General features: G+C 36.7%; 1 protein-coding gene across 1 annotated transcript in view; it reads right to left on the reverse strand.

Moving 5' to 3' along the window:
• Positions 1-1,047: 1,047 nt before the first annotated feature.
• Usp50 (ubiquitin specific peptidase 50) overlaps positions 1,048-23,764 on the reverse strand; it is a 29,107-nt gene continuing 6,390 nt past the window's right edge. The window contains exons 6-7 of the mRNA XM_076848568.2: positions 17,968-18,100; positions 1,048-1,239 (exon numbers count right to left, since the gene is read on the reverse strand). Coding sequence (XP_076704683.1) covers positions 1,048-1,239; positions 17,968-18,100 — 325 coding nt within the window. The remainder of the gene's footprint in view (positions 1,240-17,967; positions 18,101-23,764) is intronic.

Raw genomic sequence — 23,764 nt, forward strand, 5'->3', positions numbered from 1 at the left:
TAAAATCTTATTGAGAAAAATAATTAAAAAACCTCTACGTGTTCTGTCTTTAATTTTATCAATATAGGAGAGTAGAAACATAGATTTTACACACACGCACACCCTCATCCTACCAGACTAACTCTAAATTTAGTTCACTTGTCCTGTTGAATCAGGATTCCTGATTTCTTGCTTTAATAATATGGCACCAGAGCTACAGATAGTACTTAAGAATTCTCTGAGTTGAATTCTATCAAGAGTAGAATTAAAGTGAAAGGGTAGGAGTCAGACCTGATTGCAGAGTAAACTGCAATGATGAACCACATTTTTTCAGAGTGATATATTAAAAATGATAAAGGAGCTTAAACATCATTCATCGAAGGGACCTGGTTGCTACAAATGAAGTCAATAAAAGCACTTCATATAGAAAAGTTTCTGTAAGATTCTAAGTGCTTTTGAAAAAATGTCACCATTAGCTCTCAAGGAGAAGATGGAAGCAAGGGTTTCCAGTGATAAAATTGACAACTTTTCATATTCTTTAATTAGTTGAGAAGACTTACAGATTTTTGACTAAATTATTATGTCAATTAAATATTTTACCATCATGTGTTTTAGCTCAGAGCCATTAGAATAAAAACACAAAAGTTTATTGTGTACCAGGGATAGAACCCAGGTTTCACACCTGCTGTCAAGTGCTCAGCCATTGAGCTACACATAGCTTGGTCATGAGCAAAAATTATTTGTTTAGCTCCATGCAGTATCTTTGGAAAAAAAAAATACTTAATATATGTAATTATGAGGTATTTTACGATAGAAATCCACAGTAATAAACAAATTTTGAAACCTGAACTCAATATGTAATCTGCAGTGCTTTAAAGCTCCCCACTATTAGCATTTCATGCTTTTTTTCAATGAACCAGGACCCATCTTTTGTGTATAACTTTTCAGATAAGACTGAAAAATGTTAGTGATGCAGTTACGTTAGTTGTAGGAGTTTTAATGACAAAGCAAAACTTAACTACCAGTTTCTGATTGCTTGTTTTGCATTTTCCAGGAAACATTATTTTCCTAGCTCTTGCATTTTTGTACTGGTTTTGAAAAGGGCTGGCAGCTATAGAACAGGAGATATGCTGTAGCGGTTTGAACAGAAGTTTCTGGAATCTCACTGACTCTTGTGTCATCAAAGCTATACCAGGCCTGGGTAACTGAGTTCTTGCAGAAAGCAGTGTAGTGGCCACCATCCAGATCACCAAAGTGGTTCTAGGGAAGGAAGGAATGTCAGACTTAGTATTGACATGCTAGTGCTCTACCTACTAAAACAAAAACAATAGGGCCAAGTAAACTGTTAAAATTGTCCCTTATACTTAATTAAAAGGACATAATTTTGTTAAGTCATACACACAGCCTGTGACTGCTGCTGTATTGTTTTTCACTTCACTGGAATTGCTTACATGTTGTGCCCAGTGACTATTTTAACAAAATCTGTGAATGAAATAGAATAGTGTATGAGAACATTTGATCAGTATGTATCAGTTGATATATATTATTTAATTATTTATCAGTTAGCACAATGTACATTGAACATTAAAGGAAGTTTTTAAAATAAGTGACAAGGTAATTTTTACTAAATGAACTTATAGTTTAAGGACAGGCTCAAACATAAAAACATTTAACATTGGAATCAGACATATAAGCAACTGCTTATTATCACAGCACAATTTGAGGGAGATGTGCATGAAACAACCACCTCTATTACTTGGGTGCAAAAAAGAACCTGTCCCATCCTTATTATCCATGTCTTTCTTAAGCCAGCAGAGGATTACGTGAAACAAATACACTGAATAACCTTACTTCCAAGAACATAGTATGATGTAGAACAGGGATTGGCAAAGCACTGCCCATGGCTACACAAGTCCAAATAACAATATTTTGTCACATTTGAAAATTACATGAAATTGAAATTCCAGTGTTCTTAAATAAAGTTTTATGGGAACACAGCCATGCTCATTTGTTTGTTTTACAGTGGCTCCTTTAATGCTACAATAGTAAATTTGAATTGCTGGAACAGAAACCATATGATGTGTAAGGCCTAAAATGTTAATAGTATCTAGAGCCTTTTACAGAGTAAGTTTGCTGACCCCAACATAGAAAAAAATGGATTTTTGTAGCCAATTCCAAATGTGAATTCAGGGATAATATTATACAGAGACCTTAGAATAATTATTTAACCTTGCTGAGCTTTAATTCTGCATCTTGTAACATGAATATTAGACTATTAGTCTTGTATAACTATTGTCAGATATGTATTATAGAACTAGCTCAGAAGAGGTACTTAAATTACATGTCTCTTACCTTCCTCTTCTGCACCTTTCCCCTTACATAGAAACATCCCTCAACTGACAGTTACAACATCTTTCTGGTCCTGGTCCTTTCTATATGATCTTAAACTGATATGCTTTCATATCTTTTTAAATGGTGCCCATAATAGTGTAATATAATTTCATTGAGAAAAAAACATCTGGTGGATATGTAATTCTCAGGTCAGGAAATGATGTTCTGAAATGATTAGAACATGGCTGGAGTACTGCATTCAGCTTTGATGAATTTTTTTTTTAAGTTCAACGTGATGGGAGAAGGTAAACTATCTTTCTTGACTCCCATTTCTAGCACTTACTTAAGTCAGACAGCTAGTCCAAAAAGCCTATTCCAAAACTTGTAAAGGATGCTGGATTGAAAAAAAAAAAAAAAAAAAAAAAGTAGATACCCTTTGAAAAGTATAGTTGACTTGAAAGATGGTATAGTGAGGGTAATTCCCAGGAGCCAAAAACAAAAAATTACAAAGTAGCATGATGCCTTGTGCCTGTGACTGCCTGGAAATAAAGACAGTTCCTGGTCTCTGGGGTTAGATGGCCATACAGGGAATTTAGAGGTAATGTCTTAGGTCCTTGCCAGGTGAGAAGTTGGCTTGATATCTATACACAAAGCCAGAGAGAGATTTACCCTCAATGAAAGGATAAACTTGGGGGTGGGGATCAACCTTCTAATGCTTCTGTTAGCTTGGAGTCTGGGTACAGATAATAAAAGTCATTCCTGAGAATTTATTACCACAGACTTACCTTCTTACCAGTTTGGAATTCAAATTTACATTTACCTGTACTGTCTGGGAATCCTGACATTTAAAATGAAAAGTATTTTTCAGGTGCTTAACCTGAAAAATATTTCCAGACTGACGGATCTTAACTCAGGCTAACTAAGATACCAATATAGAAAACCCCAATGGAAAACAAAACCCAATGAAGTTGAGCTCACAGTTCAAATAATGGAACATACAAGGAAACAGCTCACTGTGAATAAGTCAGAAGGCAACAAATATCTAGATTAAACTCCCAGAGGACTTTAGATAATAGATTATCAAAATGAAGACTATAAATAAATGTATTTTGATATTATTAAAGACATTTAAGAGAAGGAAATTAACTTTAAAAAGCTAAACAACTTTCAGAAACAAAATTAAAATACTTAAAAATTAGTGGACAGGCCTGGCACAATGGTGCACACCTGTAATCCCAGCAGCTTGGGAGGCTGAGGCAGGAGCTTCATGAGTTCAAAGCCGGCCTCAGCAACTTGGTGAGGCACTAAGCAACTCGGTGAGACCCTGTCTCAAAAAAATAAGAAGGGCTGGGGATGTAGCTCAGTGGCTAAATGTCTCTCAAAAAATAAAATAGTGGACAGGCCAGGCATGGTGATACACATGTAATCCCAGCAACTTGGAAGGCTGAGGCAGGAAGATGGCAAGTTCAAGATTGGTGGTGCAGTTTAGTAAAAGACTGTCTCAAAACAAAGTAAAGTGGAACTAGGGATTTAGCTCAGTGGTAGAGTGCCTCTGGGTTCAAAACCCAGTATTTGCAGGGGGAAAAGAGAAAAAAAAGGAGACAGACTAAGTAATGTATAGAATAAAAGGAGAGAATGAATGCATAAAAATTAAGCTATGAAAATGACCATGCATGGAGTAATGATAGGAAAATATGGGTTAAGAAGCATGGCATTATGTATAATTAATTAGAACAAAATTTTTTAAATGGGGGAAAAAAAGCATGGCAAAATGGATGAAAAAAGTTATTTGTAATAGAAGGTCTAGCAGGGAAAGGCAGAATATAGGAACAAGGTAATATTAAAAGTGATGATAGCTAAAAACTATTAACAAAAGACATTAATTTTCAAATTGAGGAAGTGTAATGAGCCAGAGATAAATAATACCGCAGATCGAGGCAAGGAGAAAAACCTTAAAAGCAACCAGAAAGAAAAGACAGGTTACTCACACCCAAAAATGACATATTGCTGGTAGAATTTCTTTGGCAGCCATAGAAACCAAAAAAACAAAATAGCTTCAAAATGATGAAGGAAAATTAACTTATTTCAGAGCTAGATTTCTAATTGAATTATTCAGCAATGAAAAGTAGACTAAAGGCTTTTTCAAAGACTGATATAAAAGGATAAAAGAGCCTCACTGAAAAGTCTGCTAAAATATGTGCCACATATATAAACAAAATTGAATAAAGGGGGAAAAATAAGAGGAATGATTAGCAAAAAAGACTAATAACACTACTGGCAAATATAAACCAACATGAACTGGATAAATAATGTCTCCTTGGAGGCATATAAAAAAACAAGTTAAAACTAAAATGCTAGAAAACAATAATAGTGTTCAGTGACCAGAATTACAAAAATGTTCTCAGATCCTTCCATTTGTTTGGGAGGAATAAAAGACCTTGGTTAACTTTAAGCTTTAAATATGGAATCCCATAGCTTCTAGAGTAATTGCTAAAGAATCAAAATGTGTAACTTCCAAAGTTGTAGAGGAAAAATAGTCTAAAGAAAGCTTTATCAACTTAGTAGCAGCCAAAAAATATGAGGAAACAACTAGAAATAAAGCACAAAAGATGACTAAAACCAACCCAACTTTATCACTAGTTGAAATATATGGAAATAAACTAAGCAGACCACTGACTAGGTTTTAAAACTTAAGTTCTATATACTTTATAATATTTATAACTCAGAAAAGGCTAAATTTAAAGGGATGACCTATAATTCCAGTCACTCAGGAGGCAGAGGCAGGAGGATCACAAGTTCAACACCAACCTCAGCAACTTAGCAAGACCTTGTCTCAAAAAATAAAAAAGATGGGGATGTGGCTTATGGTAGAGTGCCTCTGGGTTTGAACCCCAGAATCAAAAAATTTAAATATATATATAAAAATGCTGATCCAGGGGCTGGGATTGTGGCTTAGCGGTAGACCGCTCACCTAGCATGGGTGGGACCCAGGTTGGATCCTCAGCACCACATAAAAATAAAGGCATTGTGTTGTGTCCAACTACACCTAAAAAATAAATATTTTTTAAAAAATGCTGATCCATACTGGGAGAGCATGGGAAGAATGGAGGAACTTTGATTGGACAAAGGGGAGGGAGAGAGGAGAGGAGGCATGGGGTAGGAAAGATGGTGGAATGAGATGGACATCATTACCCTAGGTACATGTATGACTGCACATATGGTACAACACTACATTGTGTACAACCAAAGAAATGAAAAGTTGTGCAGTTGTGTACCATGAATCAAAATGCATTTTGCTGTCATATATACCTGATTAGAATAAATAAATCTAAAAAATAAAGTAAATGATATTTATATAATAAATATTACATATACTCTAAAAAAAGGAAAGGAAAACATTAATAACTATAATAAAGGGATGGAAAAAAGATGTAGTAAATGTACTACTTGAAGAAAAGAGGGTTAGCTATATTTATAGTAGCCATATAATTATCAACTAAAATGGATTTTAAGCCAAAAGGCACTAGAGTTACTTTATAATGAAAAAAGTTCTAGATCACCAAAGGGTTATAATTCTTAACTTTCATGCACCTAATAAAATAGATTTGTTTTAAAAGAGAAAGAGACAACTGTAAGGAAATCTTGAGAGTTTACCAGCATAATGGAATATATCAGCACATTTCTTTGAACTGTCAAACAAAAATAGTATAGTTATAGCTTTGAACAATACATGCTTCACTTAAAGACTGGCTTCTCAAGTAAAAACATATAATTCTCAACAAATATAAAAGTTTCATACAGACAATAGTCTTTGAACACAATAAAAAAATTTAGCAGTCAGTTATAAAAATGACCCAAGACCCCATAATTTTGGAAATACTGAGAATATCTCTAAAATAATATGGTGTGAGGAAGGGAGTAGGTCAGTGTTATAGATCAGTTGATAATGTTGATACTGGTTGATGATTGCATGGGCATTTATTACACTTTTCCATCTATTTTGTATGTTTGAGATGTGCTATAATAAAAAAGATGGTAGGCAATAAAAGTGGTTATCTGTAGACATTTGTAGTTTTAAATGCTTATATTTAAAAGAACAGACTAGGGGCTGGGGTTGTGGCTCAGGTTAGAGCACTTGCGTTAACATCTGTGGGGCCCTGGGTTCTTCAGCACCACATAAAAATAAATAAATAAAATAAAGGTATTTGTGTCCAACTACAACTAAAAAATAAAAATATTAACAAAAAGAACAGACTAAATGTTAATGAAATAAGTATCCAACTTTAACCATTAAAACATGAGAGAATATATAATCCCCCCCAAAAAAAAGGAAAGAGAAAGAATAATAAAGTAGAAAACAAAAGATATAATAAGGATGATTAGAAAGGCAAAAGTTAGTCTTTTGAGAAGACTTAATTTGGACATCAATAATAAAACTGATCAAAAGAAGAGAAAAAAGGCAATGATACGTAATAGAAATAGTAAAAGATATTACAGCTACAGATGCAATAGAAGTTAAAATCTTTCTGTTTTGCGTGTGTGTTACTAGGGATTGAACAAAGGAAGATTTTCCACTGGACTACGTACCCCAACTCTTTTTATTTTATCTTGAAACAGTGTTTTACTAAGTTGCCAAGGATGGCCATGAATTTACAATTTTCCTGCCTCAGCCTCACAAATTACTGGGATTACAGGTGTGTATCATCATGCCCAGCACAATATATTTTTAATACCATAAAATTTTTAAGTCAGTGAATTGAACTTAGATGAAATAGATAAATATTCAGAAAATACTTAGCAAAAACAAAGAAAAAAGACAAAATTTGAATAGACTCAAACATTAAAGAAATTCAATCAATAGGTAAAAATCTTCCCTTTTCAAAAGTAACACCAGGCCCAGATGGGTTTACAGGTGAGTTCTGTCAAATCCTTGAGAAACTTTTCAATATAGATTTACACATACTTCCATATAAAAGGGGAAAAAGCTCCTCAGCTCACTTAATGAAATCAATATAACCCTGATACCCAAACTAGACAAAGACAATATTAAGAAAAGCACAGATCACTCTCATTGAAAAAAGATGTCTTAAAATGTAGTAAGACAAATACAGTAAAATATTACCCAAGACAATAACAATCAAATTATATTTTTCCCAGTAATGCAAAGACAGTAATATTAGAAAGTACATAAATGTAATTGACAGTATTGTGGTTCTAGGAAGCCATAACAGCTCAGTTATTATGGAGAAAAAAATCTAATAAAATTCTACCCCTTCACAAACACAAATCTAAAACCTGCACAGAAGGAAATGTGAAGCTACTAAAAACTTACAACATCATTTTTGATGATTCCACTTTTTTTAAAAGAACAAGAAGATGCCTACTATCACTATCTTATATTCATCATACACTGGAGGTCATAGACACAGCAATAACATAGGATAAAGGAGTAATAGATAAAATAATTGGAAAGGAAAAGGCAAAACTGGCATTTACAAAAGAGTTGTAAACAAATTGGTAAAAATGAAAATTGAGTTAGGTGACTAGGTATGGTAAAATGACCATTTGGATGCACCAGTCATAACAATTTAAAAAAATTAACATTTATTATAGGAACAAAATCAACAAAAGTAGGGCATTTAGGAATAAACTGTAAGAAAAGATATGCAAGACCTCTGGAGGAAATTACAAAATATTATGGAATGATATACTAAAGCAAACCCTAAATAAATGGAGAGATGTACCATTGGTTCCAGGGACAGAAAACCAAACTAACTCTCACTAATCAGTGCAAACAAAATACAGTAGGCTTGGTTTTGTTTGTTTTTAAGGAAACTGACAAGATCCAAGAATAGTCAACACACTTCCTGAAGAATAAGAAGAAAATTGTGATACTCTTGACTTATGGGAATAATGAAGGGTCTTGCCCTGCCAGAGATCAAGATTTATTTTACAGCTATAGTACTTAAGATAGTATGCAATTAGCCCAAACATGAATGAACTGACCAAAGGACACACACCACAGGATAAGCACCTTTATAAATTATTACTGAGAAAAACAGAATGTTAAGACATCCGTTATTCATATGGAAAAAAGTAAAATTGAGTTTCTACATCATACCATACTATCAAAAGTACAAAACAACAATTTTCTTCAGAAGATATATAAATATTTACATAAATGCAGGATTGGAAAAGATTTTTTTTCCCCCTTTTTATGGTACTGGAGATTGAACCTCGGAGCTTTACACATGCTAGGCAAGCACTATACCACTGAGACATATCCCCAGCCCTTTTTATTTTTATTTGTTTGTTTGTTTATTTATTTTATTTTCAGACAGAGTCTTACTAAGTTTTCCATTATTGAATCTGGCCTCAGATTTGCCATCCTCCTGCCTAAGCCTTCTGTGTTGCTGAGATGTTAGGCATATACCAGCATACTGGGTGTGGTTAGGATTTCTTAAACGAGACAGAAAAGACTTAATTGGAAAAATTAGGTGTTTCAACTAAATTAAATTAAAAATTCTCTTTGTCAAAAGTGACTGTTTAACAATCAAATGTAGTTTATGAATTCTGAATAAATTCTGATCCTTAAAAAAACCCAAAACTTTGGGACAGTTGACATTAGAAAACAGATCTATGAGTGTTTAAGTGATAGAGTTTTAAATTTTCTTATGTATAATACTAGTATTATAAGCATGTGTAAGAATGTGATTTAAAGATATATGTTGATATATTTTTGGATGGAGTGTCATGATAAATGCAACTAGTATACAAATAAGTAACTAAAAAATGTGTGTGTGATATACCCCCACCCAGAGAACATAAATATATTAAAGTGTACACAACGATATAATTTTAATTATTGACTCTAGGTGAAATATGTATAAATGTTCCTTGTATAGTTCTTTCAGTAAGGGAAATAAAGGAACCTGCATTTTTAGGAGGCCTTAGGCATGTCTGGGTATAGGGCATTTAGAGATCAAGGACATTGTTCAACTAAACTGAAAGGTGCACTGCACAATATCCTTGTGTGGGAAAGAAGCTGCCATCTCTCCAGGTGGAGTGTGGAAAATGAAGGAAGGAACCATTTTGCAGCTGCAGAATTGGGGTCAGCAGCTAAGGGAGCCCATTCCTGGCAAACCCAAATTGGGCCCAAAATACAGGCACAGTAAACACACTGCACAACATAAGGTGTGCCTAAGCAACCAGGAGAAAATCAAATGTGGAGAGAGGTTTACACTGGGGACAACTTGTCATGGAACTCCACCCAGCTCTAGCCCTCCCTCTCCAATCTGACTGCTTACAGGACCAGCTGGGAGAGAGGTGTCTGGTCAGAAATTCAGAAATTTGGAAGGGCAGGGACAGGAGTGATTGAGTTTAGAGATTGAACCCAAGACCAGGAAACGTGGGGATTGTAGGTGACATAGGGGACAAAGAATTTGCTCCTCCACCACACGAGTGGAACCCAGGGGAGATCCCTGGGGTATAGTCTTCCAGCATGGACCAGCAATTACTGGGCCCTGAAGGTGTGCTGATTTAAAATCTCCAGACCTACTGGCATTCAGCAAAGAGCCTAGAACCCACCTAAGCTTAAATCCTTCCTCCAGAAATTTTGTCTACAAGATTACCTTCCATGATAAACAAAAGTTAAAAAATTCACAACCAGAAAGCCTGCACTACAAAACATAAGATATTTCATGAAGAAGAAATGAAAAATAAAAGTGAAAACCATAAAAGGGAAGAACTACACTATCAACAGAGAAACTAATTCAAATTAAAACCAGAAATAAATCAAAATGAAAGGGAATAAAAATCATATCTCAATAAAAACATTAAATGTAAATGGCCTAAATTCATCAATCAAAAGACATAGACCAACAATATGCTGCCTCCAAAAGAGTGAACTCATACACAAAGACATCCACAGAATGACAGTAAAAGAATGAGAAAAAAACATATCATTCACATAGATCTTGTAAACAAGCAGGGATTTCTATCCTCATATCAGAAAAAGTGGACTTTATGCCAAAGTTAATCAGAAGGGACAAAGAAGGACATTTCATACTGCTTCAGGGAATTTATACACCAACCAGACATAATATTTATTCCCCAAGATATCGAGCATTTATGTACATCAAACAAACCCTTATCAATTTCAAGAAGCAAATAAACCGCAACACAATAATACTTTAACATACCTCTCTCACCACTGGATAGATCCTCCAAACAAACAAACAAACAAAGTATTTATAGAACTAAAAGATACAACAATTTAGATAATATACATATATAGAATATTTTATCCATCAAGGACTGAATACACTTCTCAGCAGCACATGGATCCTTCTCTAAAATAAACCATATCTTAGGCCACAAAGCAACTGTGAGCAAATACAAAAAAAAACAGAGAGATAATGCGTTGCATCCTATCAGATCATATTGGAATGAATTAGAAATAAATGGTAAAATAAAAAATAGAAACTACTCTAACATTGGGAGACTAAATAATATACTATTGAAAGGTAAACGGATAGCAGAAATCAGGGATGAAATAAAAAATACTTATAGGTAAATGTGAATAGCAATAAAATATATCAAAATTTCTGGGACATTATGAAGGCAGTGCTAAGAGGAAAGTTCATTGCATTGAGCTCATTTATTAAAAGAATAAAAAGTCAAAAAATAAATAACCTGACATTACATCTCAAAACCCTAGAAAGAGAAGAACAAATTAATAACAAAAACTGTAGGATACAGGAAATAATTAAAATTAGAGATGAAGTCAATGAAATTGAAATAAAAGAAACAACCCAAAAATCAACAAAACAAAAAGCTGATTCTTTGGGGGGAAAAAAAATCAATGAAATTGATAAACCCTTAGCCAAGCTAACAAAGAAAAAGAGAGGGAAAAAACTCAAATTACTAAAATTTACTATGAAAAATGAAATCACAATAGACACTACTGAAATACAGATGATAATGATAATAAGAACCAATTTTGAAAATCTATACTCTAGTAAAATAGAAAATCTTAAAGACATTGACAAATTTCTAGAGACATGTGACCTACCCAAATTGAAGCAGAAGGACATAGAAAATTTAAACAGATAAATTTCAAGCAATGAGGGGCCGGGAATGTGGCTCAGTGGTAAAGCGCTCACCTAGCACATGTGAGGCTCTGGGTTCGATCCTTTGCACCAAATAAAAACTTATTGTGTCCACCTACAACTAAAACAAATATTTAAAACATTCAAGCAATGAAATTGAAAATTCCATCAAAAGCTTACCAACAAAGAAAAGCCCAGAACCAGATGGATTCTCAGCTGAGTTTTCCCAGACCATCAAAGAAGAACTAACACTAATCCTCCTCAAATTATTCCATGAAATAGAAAAGGAGGGAACCCTTCGCAAGCTCGTTCTATGAAGCTAGTCTCACCATAATACCAAAACCAGACAAAGACACGTCAAGGAAAGAAAATTTCAGACCAATATTCCTGATGAACATAGATGCAAAAATTCTTAATATTAGTGGAAAATCATTTTCTTTCCAGGATGCCTTCTATCACCACTTCTATTCAACATAGTCCTGGAAACTCTAGTCAGATCAATTAGACAAAAGAAATAAATGAAAAGAATACATATAGGAAAAGAAGAATTCAAACTATCCCTATTTGCTGCTGACATGATTCTATATTTAGAAAACCAAAAAAACTCCACCAGAAAACTTCTTGAACTCATAAACAAATACAGCAAAGTAGCAGGATTCAAAATCAACACCCATAAATCAATTGTGTTCCTATACATCAGTGATGAATCAACTGAAAATGAGGAAAACCATTCAATTCAAAATAGCCACAAAAAAATAAAATACTTAGGAACCAACCTAACAATAGAGGTGAAGGATCTCTACAGTAAAAACTATAGAACACTAAAGAAAGAAATCAAGGAGGCCTTTAGAAGATGGAATGAACTCCCATGATCTTGGATAGGCAGAATTAAGACAGTCTGGGCTGGGGATGTGGCTCAAGCGGTAGCGTGCTCACCTGGCATGTGTGCAGCCCGGGTTCGATCCTCAGCTCCACATACACATACAAAACAAAGATGTTGTGTCTGCCCATAACTAAAAAATAAATATTAAAATTCTCTCTCTCTCTCACTCTCTCTTTTAAAAAAAAAAAAGAAAAAGAAAAAGAACTAAGATAGTCAAAATGGCCACACTACCAAAAGCACTATTTAGAGATTCAATGCAATTCCCATCAAAATTCCAATGACATTCTTCATAGAAACAGAAAAGGCAGTCATGAAATTAATTTGGAAAATAAGAGGCTCAGAATAGCCAAAGCATTTCTCAACAAGAAAAGCGAAGCAGGAGTCATCAAAATACCACACCTTAAATTATACTACAAAGCTATAGTAACAAAAACAGCATTGTATTGGCACCAAAACAGACGTGAAGACCAGTGGTTGAAAATAGAAGACACAGAGACAAATCCACATAAATACAGTTATCTTATACTAGACAAAGGCACCAAAAACATTCATTGGAGAAAAGATAGCTTCTTTAACAAATGGTGCTGGGAAAACTGGAAAGCCATATGTAATAGAATGAAAGTTAACCCATATCTCTCACCCTGCACAAAAATTAACTCAAAGTGGATCAAAGACCTAGGGATTAGAACAGAAATCCTGCATATACTAGAAGAAAATGTAGGCTCAGCACTTGAATATATCAGGTCAGGAACTGACTTTCTTAAGACTCCTAAAAGCGCCAGAAATAAAATCAAGAATCAATAAATGGGATTTTACCTAACTAAAAAAGCTTCTTGACAGCAAAGGAAACAAGAGTATGAAGAGAGAGTCTACAGAATGGGAGACAATCTTTACCACCTGCACCTCAGATAGGGCATTAATTTCCAGGATATACAAAGAACACAAGAAACTTAACACCAAAAAAGTAAATAACCCAATCAATAAGTGGACAAAGGAGATGAACAGACCCTTCTTAAAAGAAGAAATACAGATGGTCAACAAATGTATGAAAACATCTTTAGCAATTAGAGAAATGCAAACTAAAACTACACTTGAGATTTTTATCTCACTCCAGTCAGAATGACAACTATCAAGAATACAAGCAACAATGTTGGCAAGGATTTGGGGAAAAGGGTATGCACATAAATTATTGGTGGGACTGAAAATTGTTGCAACCAGTCTGGAAAGCAGCATGGAGATTCCTCAAAAAACTAGGAATGGAACCACCATTTGACCCAGTTATCCCACACCTTGGCATATATCCAAAGGAGTTAAAAATCAACATACTACAGGGATGCAGCCACATCAATGTTTACAGCAGCTCAATTCACAATAGCTAAGCTATGGAACCAACCTATATACCCATGAACAACGAATGGATAAAGAAATTATGGTGTATATAAACAATGAGATATTACTCAGCCATAAAAAAGAAAGACTTTATGACATTTGCTAGTAAATGGATGGATGTGGAGACTATCATGCTAAATGAAATGGCCAATCCCCCAAAAATCAAAGGTTGAATGTTTTTGTTGATATGTGGAAGCTAAATCACAATAAAGGAGGGGGGAGGAGAAAAGTTTACTAGATTATACAAAAGGGAATGAAGGGAAGGGAGGGAGGATAGGAATAGGAAAGACAGTGGAATAAATTGACATAATTTTTCTATGCACATATGAAAAAACCTAAGTGAATTGCACCATTGTGTACATCAATTTAAAAAAAGATGAAAGATAACAAGTGCTAGGATATGCAGAGAAGGGAACTCTTATATACAATTGGTGGGAATGTAAATTAGTATTTCCGTTACGGAAAATGATTTAAATTTTCCTCAAAAAATAAAAAATAGAACCACTGTATAACTCAGCAGTCCCACTTATGGATATGTATCCTAAGGAAATGAAATTAATAGGAAGTTATATCCCCAGCTCCACATTCATCACAGCACTATTCACAACTGCCAAGGCACATACTTAATCACCCTACATGTCCATCAGTTGATGAATGTATAAAGAAAATGTGGTATATATACACAATGGAATACTATCTGGACCTTTAAAAAGGAAGAAATTCTTCCATTTGCAATGATGGATAAAGTTTGAGGATACTGTGCTAAGTGAAATAAGCCAGGCACAAAAAAAATTAACACCACCACATGATCTCACTTACATCTGGAATCTTAAAAAAAGTCAAACTCATTGAAGAAGACAGTAGAATGTTGGTTACTAGAGGCTGAAAGGAAAACAACAGGTAATGGAAAGTTGTTGGTCAAAGATATAAAAGTTTAGCTAGACAGGATAAGTTTTTGAGACCTGTTGTACAACTGGTGACTATAATCAATAATGTATAATACATTTGAAAATAGGTGAGAGTAAATGACAAATGTCTATCAAAAAAATGAAACTATATGTTAATCAATTCAATTTAACATTCCACATTGCATACATATAGAACAGTACATACAATATAGCAGACACAGAAAACATACAAACAATACTACATGATGAGTACAGCTGCATACATGTGCAAAGAAGTATGAAAGAATACATGGAAAAAATACACATGGAGTTCACGTAATGGTAACATCAGAGAGGCCAGGGGAGTGGGATCATTAAAGATATACATGAAGAACGGGGTTGTAGCTCAATGGTAGAGCTTCTCATATGTGAGGCACTGGGTTCGCTCCTCAGCAACACATAAAAATAAAGGTATTGTGTCCATCTACAACTAAAAAAATATAAAATAAAAGATATACATGAGACTGATTCTACCTACGATATGTTGTTTTTTTTTAATGTAGGTTGAGAGTAATTTGAGTACTTATTCTATTTAGTTTTCTGTGCCTGAAATGTTTTATAAGTTTTAAAATAGTCTTTCTGGAAACCAATCATTTGAGGATGTTTGAAGGAACTAAATATTGTGAATATGATTGCTATTTTCAAATATTTGAAGGAACATCATGTATAAGGAAAAAAGATATTCTTCCTAACATATATGGACAGGCTCTTGTTCAGCAAGCCAGGCATACATTACTACTATTGCTTCAAAGGGCAAATGCAGGGAAAGTACAAGGAGCAGGGTAGAAGCTTCCTCTGGGCTTCCTATAGAGACATGTTTCAGAGCCAGAGGTAACAGGATGTGGAACTGAGAGCAGGACTGTTTGGAGCCAGCCTCCTTGTTCAGATCTTGTCTCTGATCTTTGTAGGCAGTACGATTTGGGGTAAATTATTAACCTTTGTGTGCCTACAGCCAGACTGTAAAATGGGGATGATAATAATGGTGCCCATCCTCACAGGGCTATGATGAAGATTAAACGAACAGTGCCTGGTACATAGCAAGTGTCTGTAAAGCAAATTGAATAAATACCCTGGCAGATAAAGTGCCTTCCTTTTAAAGCAGCAAAATCTTCAAGACCTCATGTAAAAGCTGTATAAATCTCTTCTCTAAGGAAGATGAGGAGGTATCCTTCCCTTCTGGTCTAAATGAATATCATACTTCAATCTGCACACAAATTACACCAAAATCTTGCTAAAATGCATGCTCTGAGTCAGAATGTCTGGGGTGGGGTCCAAGAGTCTTGATTTCTAACAGGGGAACTGATGCTGTAGGGATCCTGGGCACCACACCTGCAGTAGCAAAGCCCTAGAGGGACTTTTCCTATCTCTGTGCACCTTAATGTCAATGATATTTAGTTCTTATCTCTCTGGATCATCATTTTGCCATGAGTTCTAAATGTATATCTTTTCCCTTCACTTAACTAAAAATAACTTAAATACTAAATAGATTCGGAATTTATTAAAGGCTTGTCTATGTCAAAGCAGAAAGTTTCCACGCTCCATAATTTGTTTTATATAAATGTGTATCTTTTCACAATGTACATAGATTTTAAATATGAATTCTGCTTTTTATCACTTAAATTTTCTTAAAAGAGAAACACTTTATGAGAAGTTAAAAATAGTAAAATCTAGGGGAGGGAAGTTCCTGTACTATTTTGAAATTCACATTAGTGTCTACATTTGATATGACAGAGAGAGAGAAGTCACTGTAGATTCCCAAATAGGAGAGTGAAGAAAGAAAAACTAGTTGGGGACAGGATAAATTGGAAAGAAGGAGAATGTCAAGCATTTAAGTGAAAACGATAAAGTGATCATTTTAAAAAGTTTGGAGATATGGTTCTGAGAGATGTTATAGTGGTACCCCCTTTTCTCCACACACAAAAAGTCTTAACTGGGCTTCTTCAGAAATCTTCACCATGGATGATTTTGGGACTGTCAGAAAAAAAAATCTCTACAAAAGAGTTCAAATGTAGATAAACTTCCAATTTTCATGTTGCCCTGTTTTACTTGGCCACTGTCCTGGAAGAAATCCGCACTCCAAGTGCTGGACATCCCTCCCCTTTACTAGTTTTTCACAAACACGTATCCAGTATAGTAGTTTGTAGAAATGTGTAAACAAAGCCTCTGGCCTTGAGCTGGAACTCCAAAAGATGTATACATTTCTAAGATAAGAGAAGTTACCAATTGGGCTCCATGCTGGCAGGGGGAGGAAAGAAAGGGGGAAGAAGCTCTCCCCTTCTCAGGTACTGCCCTTGAAGGGTTAACTTTCCCAAAACAGTGAAAGAAAAAGCTGCTTTTATGTGAACTTCTGCTGACTGTGAACTTCTGAGCCCCTTCCCTTATATGCTGGGTATAAATTTCTGAAACTACTTGAACTCGGGGTTCAGGGGATTGATTACAACAGAAGCTGTACCCTCTGAACCTGGCTGCAGCCAAATAAAACTGTTTCCTGCTGTCTTTGGTGCCTTGCCTCATCTGTCCCTACAACAATGTTAATGAGGAAGACCAGTGAGATTATCATTTTAGAATATGTTAGTTCAACAATAAGGTGAAGAGGCAATGGGCCTTCAGTATATCAGAAGCCTGGTGGAGCATACCGCTCTGGCGGGGGCCAAACCCCTCTGATACGCAATTGGACCTTCAGGTCCAGTCTGGAACATGACTAATATGACTATATTCTGAAACAGATCTTTGATATCATGATCCAGAACAGAAGCCCAGAGAACAGTATGCTACCTGGGGCTGGTTGAAGTGAGAGGTTCTGGTGATTTGATCTGAATTATTCTCCAGGCTTTCTTTCCTTCAGGGACTCCTCACAGATCATGATTGACATAGAGCCCAAAGGACCCCCTGGGGATTTCTAGTCAGGCTGCATATAGGCATTGAGTCTGTGACTATTAGTGGCTTTGGTCACTGAGTGGCTCATGATTATGCAACCTAACACTATTGGAACTGAGATCTGTGGCCTCTAGGAGCACAATTTGCAAATGTCCCTCTATCAAAATAGCCCTGAGTGGAGAGAAAGCAGAAAGGCTGTGGGTGGGCCGTTTCATTCTTTCACTACTCTGCTATTCTATGTCAAAGCAGAAAGTTCCCACGCTCCATAATTTGTTTTTAAAAGGATGGTATAGGAGAAGTCAAAGAGAGAAGGAGTAGGAATTCAAGCAGATAATCCAGAATTTTCTTTAAAATTATGTTATAGACAAGCTCTTGTTCAGCAAGCCAGGCACACATTACTACTATAGCTTCAAAGGACAAATGCGGGGAAAGTACAAGGTATTTTACTCACCACCACTGCACAGAGGTTGTATTTGGGATGCTTCCGGAAAACTGGACAAATGTAAGGAGTGAGGTCCAAGTTAGTGAGTGGGTAATGAATATCTGTTCTCAGTTTTCTTTTCAGTGTACCCTGGATGTCAAACCTGGAGAAATAAAAAGTATATTAAGTATAAAGTTTGTGAGGCACACATTAATGAACTCTATATATCTTGACAAATTCCAAAAACAGTTAAAAGTAATTTATTAGAAAGATTAGCTGGTGGGGCTGGGATTGTGGCTCAGTGGTGGAGTGCTCGCCTAGCATGGGTGGGACCTGGGCTCGATCCTCAGCACCACATAAAAATAAAGGCATTGTGTTGTGTCTATCTACACCTAAAAAATAAATGTTAAATAAAGAAAAATTAGCTAGTACAGACTTGTACATAAATTTCTTCTTTCTTATCTAAATGTATTTGGAAACACCACATCCACAAGCCTCACCAAAAATGAGACTGGTGTGATCCAGGAGTTGGATCCAGAAGGGAAACGGTGTATATTCAAGCTAAACTGAAAAGGGGGAAAAGGACCAAAGGCAGATCCAGCATAGGGAGTGGAAATCCCACGGGAAACCTCCTGAGGACTTTGCCCCAGCAGATGTGAGTCATGCTAACCCAGGGGCTCGTCTTTTCCCTATCTTGATTTCAGCACAGGTTGTCTTGCCAGTGTCCTGATTTCAAGCTCTGAGGTCCTAATATAATGTTTCAATAAGAAAATGTGGTGAAAATCTTTCACATTCTGGCGGATCCGTGGGCCTAAATATGGATGTCTGAGGAACTTCTGGATCCTAGAGCCTAAATATGGACACCTGAGGCACTTCTGGATGCTACATCCTAAAAATGGATGTGCGCCCGAGAAACTTCCAGATCCGGGCACCTAAACATGGATGTGCACCTTTGAAACTTCTGGATCTGGATCCAGGGGCCTAAACATGGATGTCTGAGGAACTTCCAGATTCGGGGGCCTAAACATGGACGTGTCCCTGGAACTTCTGGGTCCTTGTGCCTATAAAGAGCAGGGCGTGACTCTCAGAAGGGACGTGGCCCATGAAGGGGAGCTGAGTATGGGGCCTGCTGGGAGGCAGACTGAGCTGTCGCACCCTGAACTTGAATGTGACGGTGGCCTCACTTCCCGGCCTTCCCCTGGGTGTCACTTCCTCCCCTTCCAGGCGGTGCCGGGGAAGAAGTGAGACCAGGTGCAGGGGCCAGGCCACCGTCTTTCTCCTCCCTTAGCCAAGTGCCCAGCTTGGCTGGGGATGGGGACATCTTATGACACTAGCTGCCTCCTACATTCCTGCCCCAGGACCTCAGGGACCACAGGCGGGGACAGTCGTTGGTTCTCCCCTGGCCGTTGACCCTCAGCTCTGGGGTCTGCCCAGGGAGAGCTCTGTCTCCCAGAGGGTCAGTGGGCCCCTGTGACCTGCTGCTCCTTACCCACTGTCATCCTGGGCGAGCACAGGTCAGGACACCAGACGATACTGAGAGTGACATCTCCTGGATGGGCGGCTGGGGACTTTGCCTCTGTCTCCAGGCCTCAGACACCGGATGATTCCCCCCAGAGACAGAAAATAACCCCACACTGCCCGAGACTTATTTTTAAGGTTTGGATTCTGAAATTTTCCTGCTACCACCTTCTTTGTGAAGCCAGTTTTTCAACAGAGACAATATTCCAGGGGGGAAAAAAACAAAATATGGAGTCAATCAAACCAAGCTGACACATCTGGTCCTCCAAGAGAAATCTGGATTGGAAGGAGAACAGCCATTCTCAACTGGCGAAATAGTGAAGTTCCCTTGTCCTTATTTTGTGTAAGCAAAATAAATACTCTGATGTTAACTCATCAAAAAAAAAAAAAAAAAAAAAAGAAAGAAAGAAAGAAAGAAAAGAAAAGAAAAAGAAAAAGAAAAAAAGAAAAAGGAATTTGGTCCAAGTGGGAGGGTATTTCTTCAACTTCAGCCTTTAAATAGGCTGTAGTTGTTGTCGTCTGTAATCCATTTTCTCTCTGCCTGGTGAAGGTCTGGGTTGGTCTTTGGCAGTCTGGTCCCAAAAATTTCTCACAGTAAATATCAGAGGAAAATTTCCTCCTGCCTCTGGTGGGGAGAGTCACGAAGAAGCCATTTTGAAGTATACCAGGAACACTCTAATCTTAATAGGGTCTTCCCACAGGAGAAACCAGTTAACTAGAGCATAGCCTGTTAGGGTTTTTACCAACCTAACTGAGCTGTGGGGAGGGGAATACCCAACTCAGCCTGTTCTGACCATGCTCTTCCCTAATGAAGAAGAAAAAAGCTGAGGTGCACTGAGTCCAGAGACACAGATGCATTAAAAAACCAAGACCTATCCGCAGGACAAGAACAATTCCTCCTCCCCAACACCTCATCATCACATTACTAAAGACCTACTGAGAGCTGTTCTTTTTGTGCAGGACATCCCCTATCGACTATCAGGAAAAAAAATTACAAGTCATACTCAGAGTCAAAGAGCACATTTCGAAGAACATGAGAATCAGAAATGGCAGGGTTGGGGATGGGGTTGGGGCTGGGGTTGGGGCTCAGCGGTAGAGTGCTTGCCTAGGATGTGTGTGAGGCACTGGGTTCAATCCTCAGCACCACATTTTAAAATAAATAAATAAATAAATAAAGGTATTGTGCCCAACTATAACTAAAAAAAGGAGGAGGGGGCAGGATTTGGAATTGCCAGACTGAGAATTTAAAACTGGTTAATATCCTAAGAACTCAGATGGATAAAGCAGACAACATGCTTCATTGCGTTAATTCAGGAGGTAAAATTATTACATTATGAGAGCTGTAACCTAATCCATGGATTAATCCACTTGTTGGATTGATAATATATTTTGGGGGAAGGTCCTTGGGAATTTGAATGGAGGGCTTCATGCATACCAGGCAAGCACTTTACCACTGAGCCACATCCCCAGCTTGGTAATTTTTTTTTTTTTTTCTTCAGTCCTGAGAATTGAACCCAGGCTCTCACACATGCCAGGTAAATGTGCTACCACTGAACCACATCCCCAGGTGGATTGATAATTTGATTGATTACTGGGTGGTAACTTTAGGCAGGTGGGTATGGCCAGAGGAAGTTGGTCACTGGTGTAGTACCTCTGGGATCATATGCTTGGCTCCTCAGGCTCTTACTCTGCTTCCTGGTTGCCATGAGGTGAGCAGCTTTCCTCTGTCATGGCCTGCCACCACGATGCTCTGCCATACTTCAAGCCCAGAGCACAGAAAATCAGCCAAACACAGACTGAAACCATGAGCCCCAAAGTAAACTTTTGCTCCTCTAAGTTGTTCTTGTTTGTATGCTGGTCCCAGAGACAAAAAACTGATAACACCTGTCTCATTGCCTCATCACCACGCCTTTCTGTTCCATCCTCACATTTATCTGACAGACCAACATGCATCTGCATGTAGAATTCCCTTCTTCTTCTCTACCTGGAAAATTCCTCATTCTACTATGTTCACTCTTATTCTGCTGTTTTTCTGTAAAGTTTATATTCCAAGTTTGTCTGAAGATTTCACTGGATATTTGAATTAGACAAATTAGATTAGAATCTTCACTGATCTAAATATATTCTATTTTGATAATCATTGCATAGCCCCCAGATTGACAAAAACATATGTCTTGTAAAACTTTTTTGACTTCTCGTGTCCTTTTCATTTTTTTTTATCTGCCACATCAAGGCATTTGAAGAGACATGCCCTTCACAGATAAACAAATGGTAATAAGCACATGAAAAATGGTCAACAGCATTAGTCACTAATGTTCAATGAGATACTAAGATGAGGGTCATTGTTAAAAACAAAAACAACAACAAAATGGAAAGTAACAAATGACGGTGAGGACGCAGAGAAATTGGAACACTGGAGATGGCCAAAGGAATGAAAGCTGGTGCAGCCACTATGGAAAACAGTTTGGCAGTTATCATAGGACCTATCAATTCCACTCCTAGACATGAACCTATAGGAACTGAGCAAGACTCAAACAGATGTTTTTCAAAAATATGACATTCATTAGGATAGTATTAAAGAAAGATTAAAAAGAAATCAGGAAAACAATAAAAATTAATACAAGAAACCACATTTATCAACAAATTGATAAATAACAGCATTCTGTATTTGCAATATTATGGGCTAAATAACTAGAATGAATTTCCAGGTAAAACAACTAAAATAGCTGGGTTGGGCTGGGGATGTGGCTCAAGTGGTAGCACGCTCGCCTGGCATGCGTGGGGCGCTGGGTTCAATCCTCAGCACCACATAAAAATAAAATAAAGATGTTGTGTCCACCGAAAACTAAAAAATAAATATTAAAAAATTCTCTTTCTCTCTCTCTCTTTTCTCTCTCTCTGGGTATAAGATAAAAGTATGAGATCTGGGGTGGTTGCTCAGTGGTGGAGTATTTACCTCGCACACGTGAGGCCCTGGGTTCGAACCTCAGCACCACATAAAAATAAATAAAATGAGGATGTTGTGTCCATCTAAAACTAAAAAATAAATAAATAAAAAACAATAAAAGCATGAGTCGAAGTTTGGATAGTCATGAAATCAGACAAAAGAGATTCATAATGATAAAAGGTTTGATTCACCAAGGATTTGTATCGCTTTAAAATGTTTCTACTCTTATTAATGCAGCTTCATTTTTTTAAACCCCAAAGTGACAGAACTACAACAATTAGACAAGTCCATAATTTAATCAAGAGGTGTCAAACAGATATTTTTTATACCAGTGTTCATTGTAGCAATTCAAAACAGCTTAAAAGTATCTGGGTGTGGTGGCGCACAACTGTGATCCCAGCATTTTGGGAAGCTGAGACAGGAGCATCGCTAGTTCAAAGCCAGCCTCAGCAACAGCGAGGCACTAAGCAACTCAGTGAGATCCTGTCTCCAAAAAAAATAAGGTTGGGGATGTAGTTCAGTGGTCGAATACCCCTGGGTTCAATCCCCAGTACCAAAAAAAAAAAAAAAAAAGCTAAAAGGTGGAAACAACTCAAATGTCTGTCCATTATCACATGATAGATGAACAAGCTCTGGAATATATATGCATTGAAATTGAGTATAACATTGTAAATATAGTAAATATGTAAATATTATACTAGGAAGGAGATTCTGGTACATGCTGCCATACGGATAAACCTTGAAAGCATTACACAAAGTGAATATGCCAGACAAAAACACAAACACTGTTTATATGAGGTACCTAGAAAAGGCAAAGTTATAGAAGCAGAAGTTGACTAGGGTTACAGAGGACCAGGAGAGGGAGGGTGTAGAGTTATTGCTTAATGGTTAGAGTTTGTTTAGGAGAATGAAAAGTGGTGATTATTTTACAACATTGTGAATGTAATTAATGCTAAAAAATTGCACACTTAAATTGCCATAATGGCAAATTTTACATTATGTATATATTGCCACAATTTTTAAAATTAACAATGTAATATACCAGATTCTATTGGATTGTACATTTTTAAATGGGTGAATTTTTGTCATGTGAATTACATCTCAATAAAGTTCTTCAAAAGTATCTGACCACAAGCCAGGCTTGGTGGGACACACCTATAATCCCATAGAATGGACAGCCTGAAGCAGGAGGACCACAAGTTCAAAGCCAGCCTCAGCAACTTAGGGAAGCTCTAAGCAACTTAGTGAGACCCTGTCTCAAAATTAAAAAAAAAAAACAAAAAAACACTGAGGATGTGTTCTCAGTGATAAAGTGACCCTGAGTTCAATTCCTAGTACAAAAAAAAATCTGCCCATGAAATG

This window comes from Callospermophilus lateralis, chromosome 3 (genome assembly GCF_048772815.1).
Source record: "Callospermophilus lateralis isolate mCalLat2 chromosome 3, mCalLat2.hap1, whole genome shotgun sequence".
NCBI lineage: Eukaryota > Metazoa > Chordata > Mammalia > Rodentia > Sciuridae > Callospermophilus > Callospermophilus lateralis.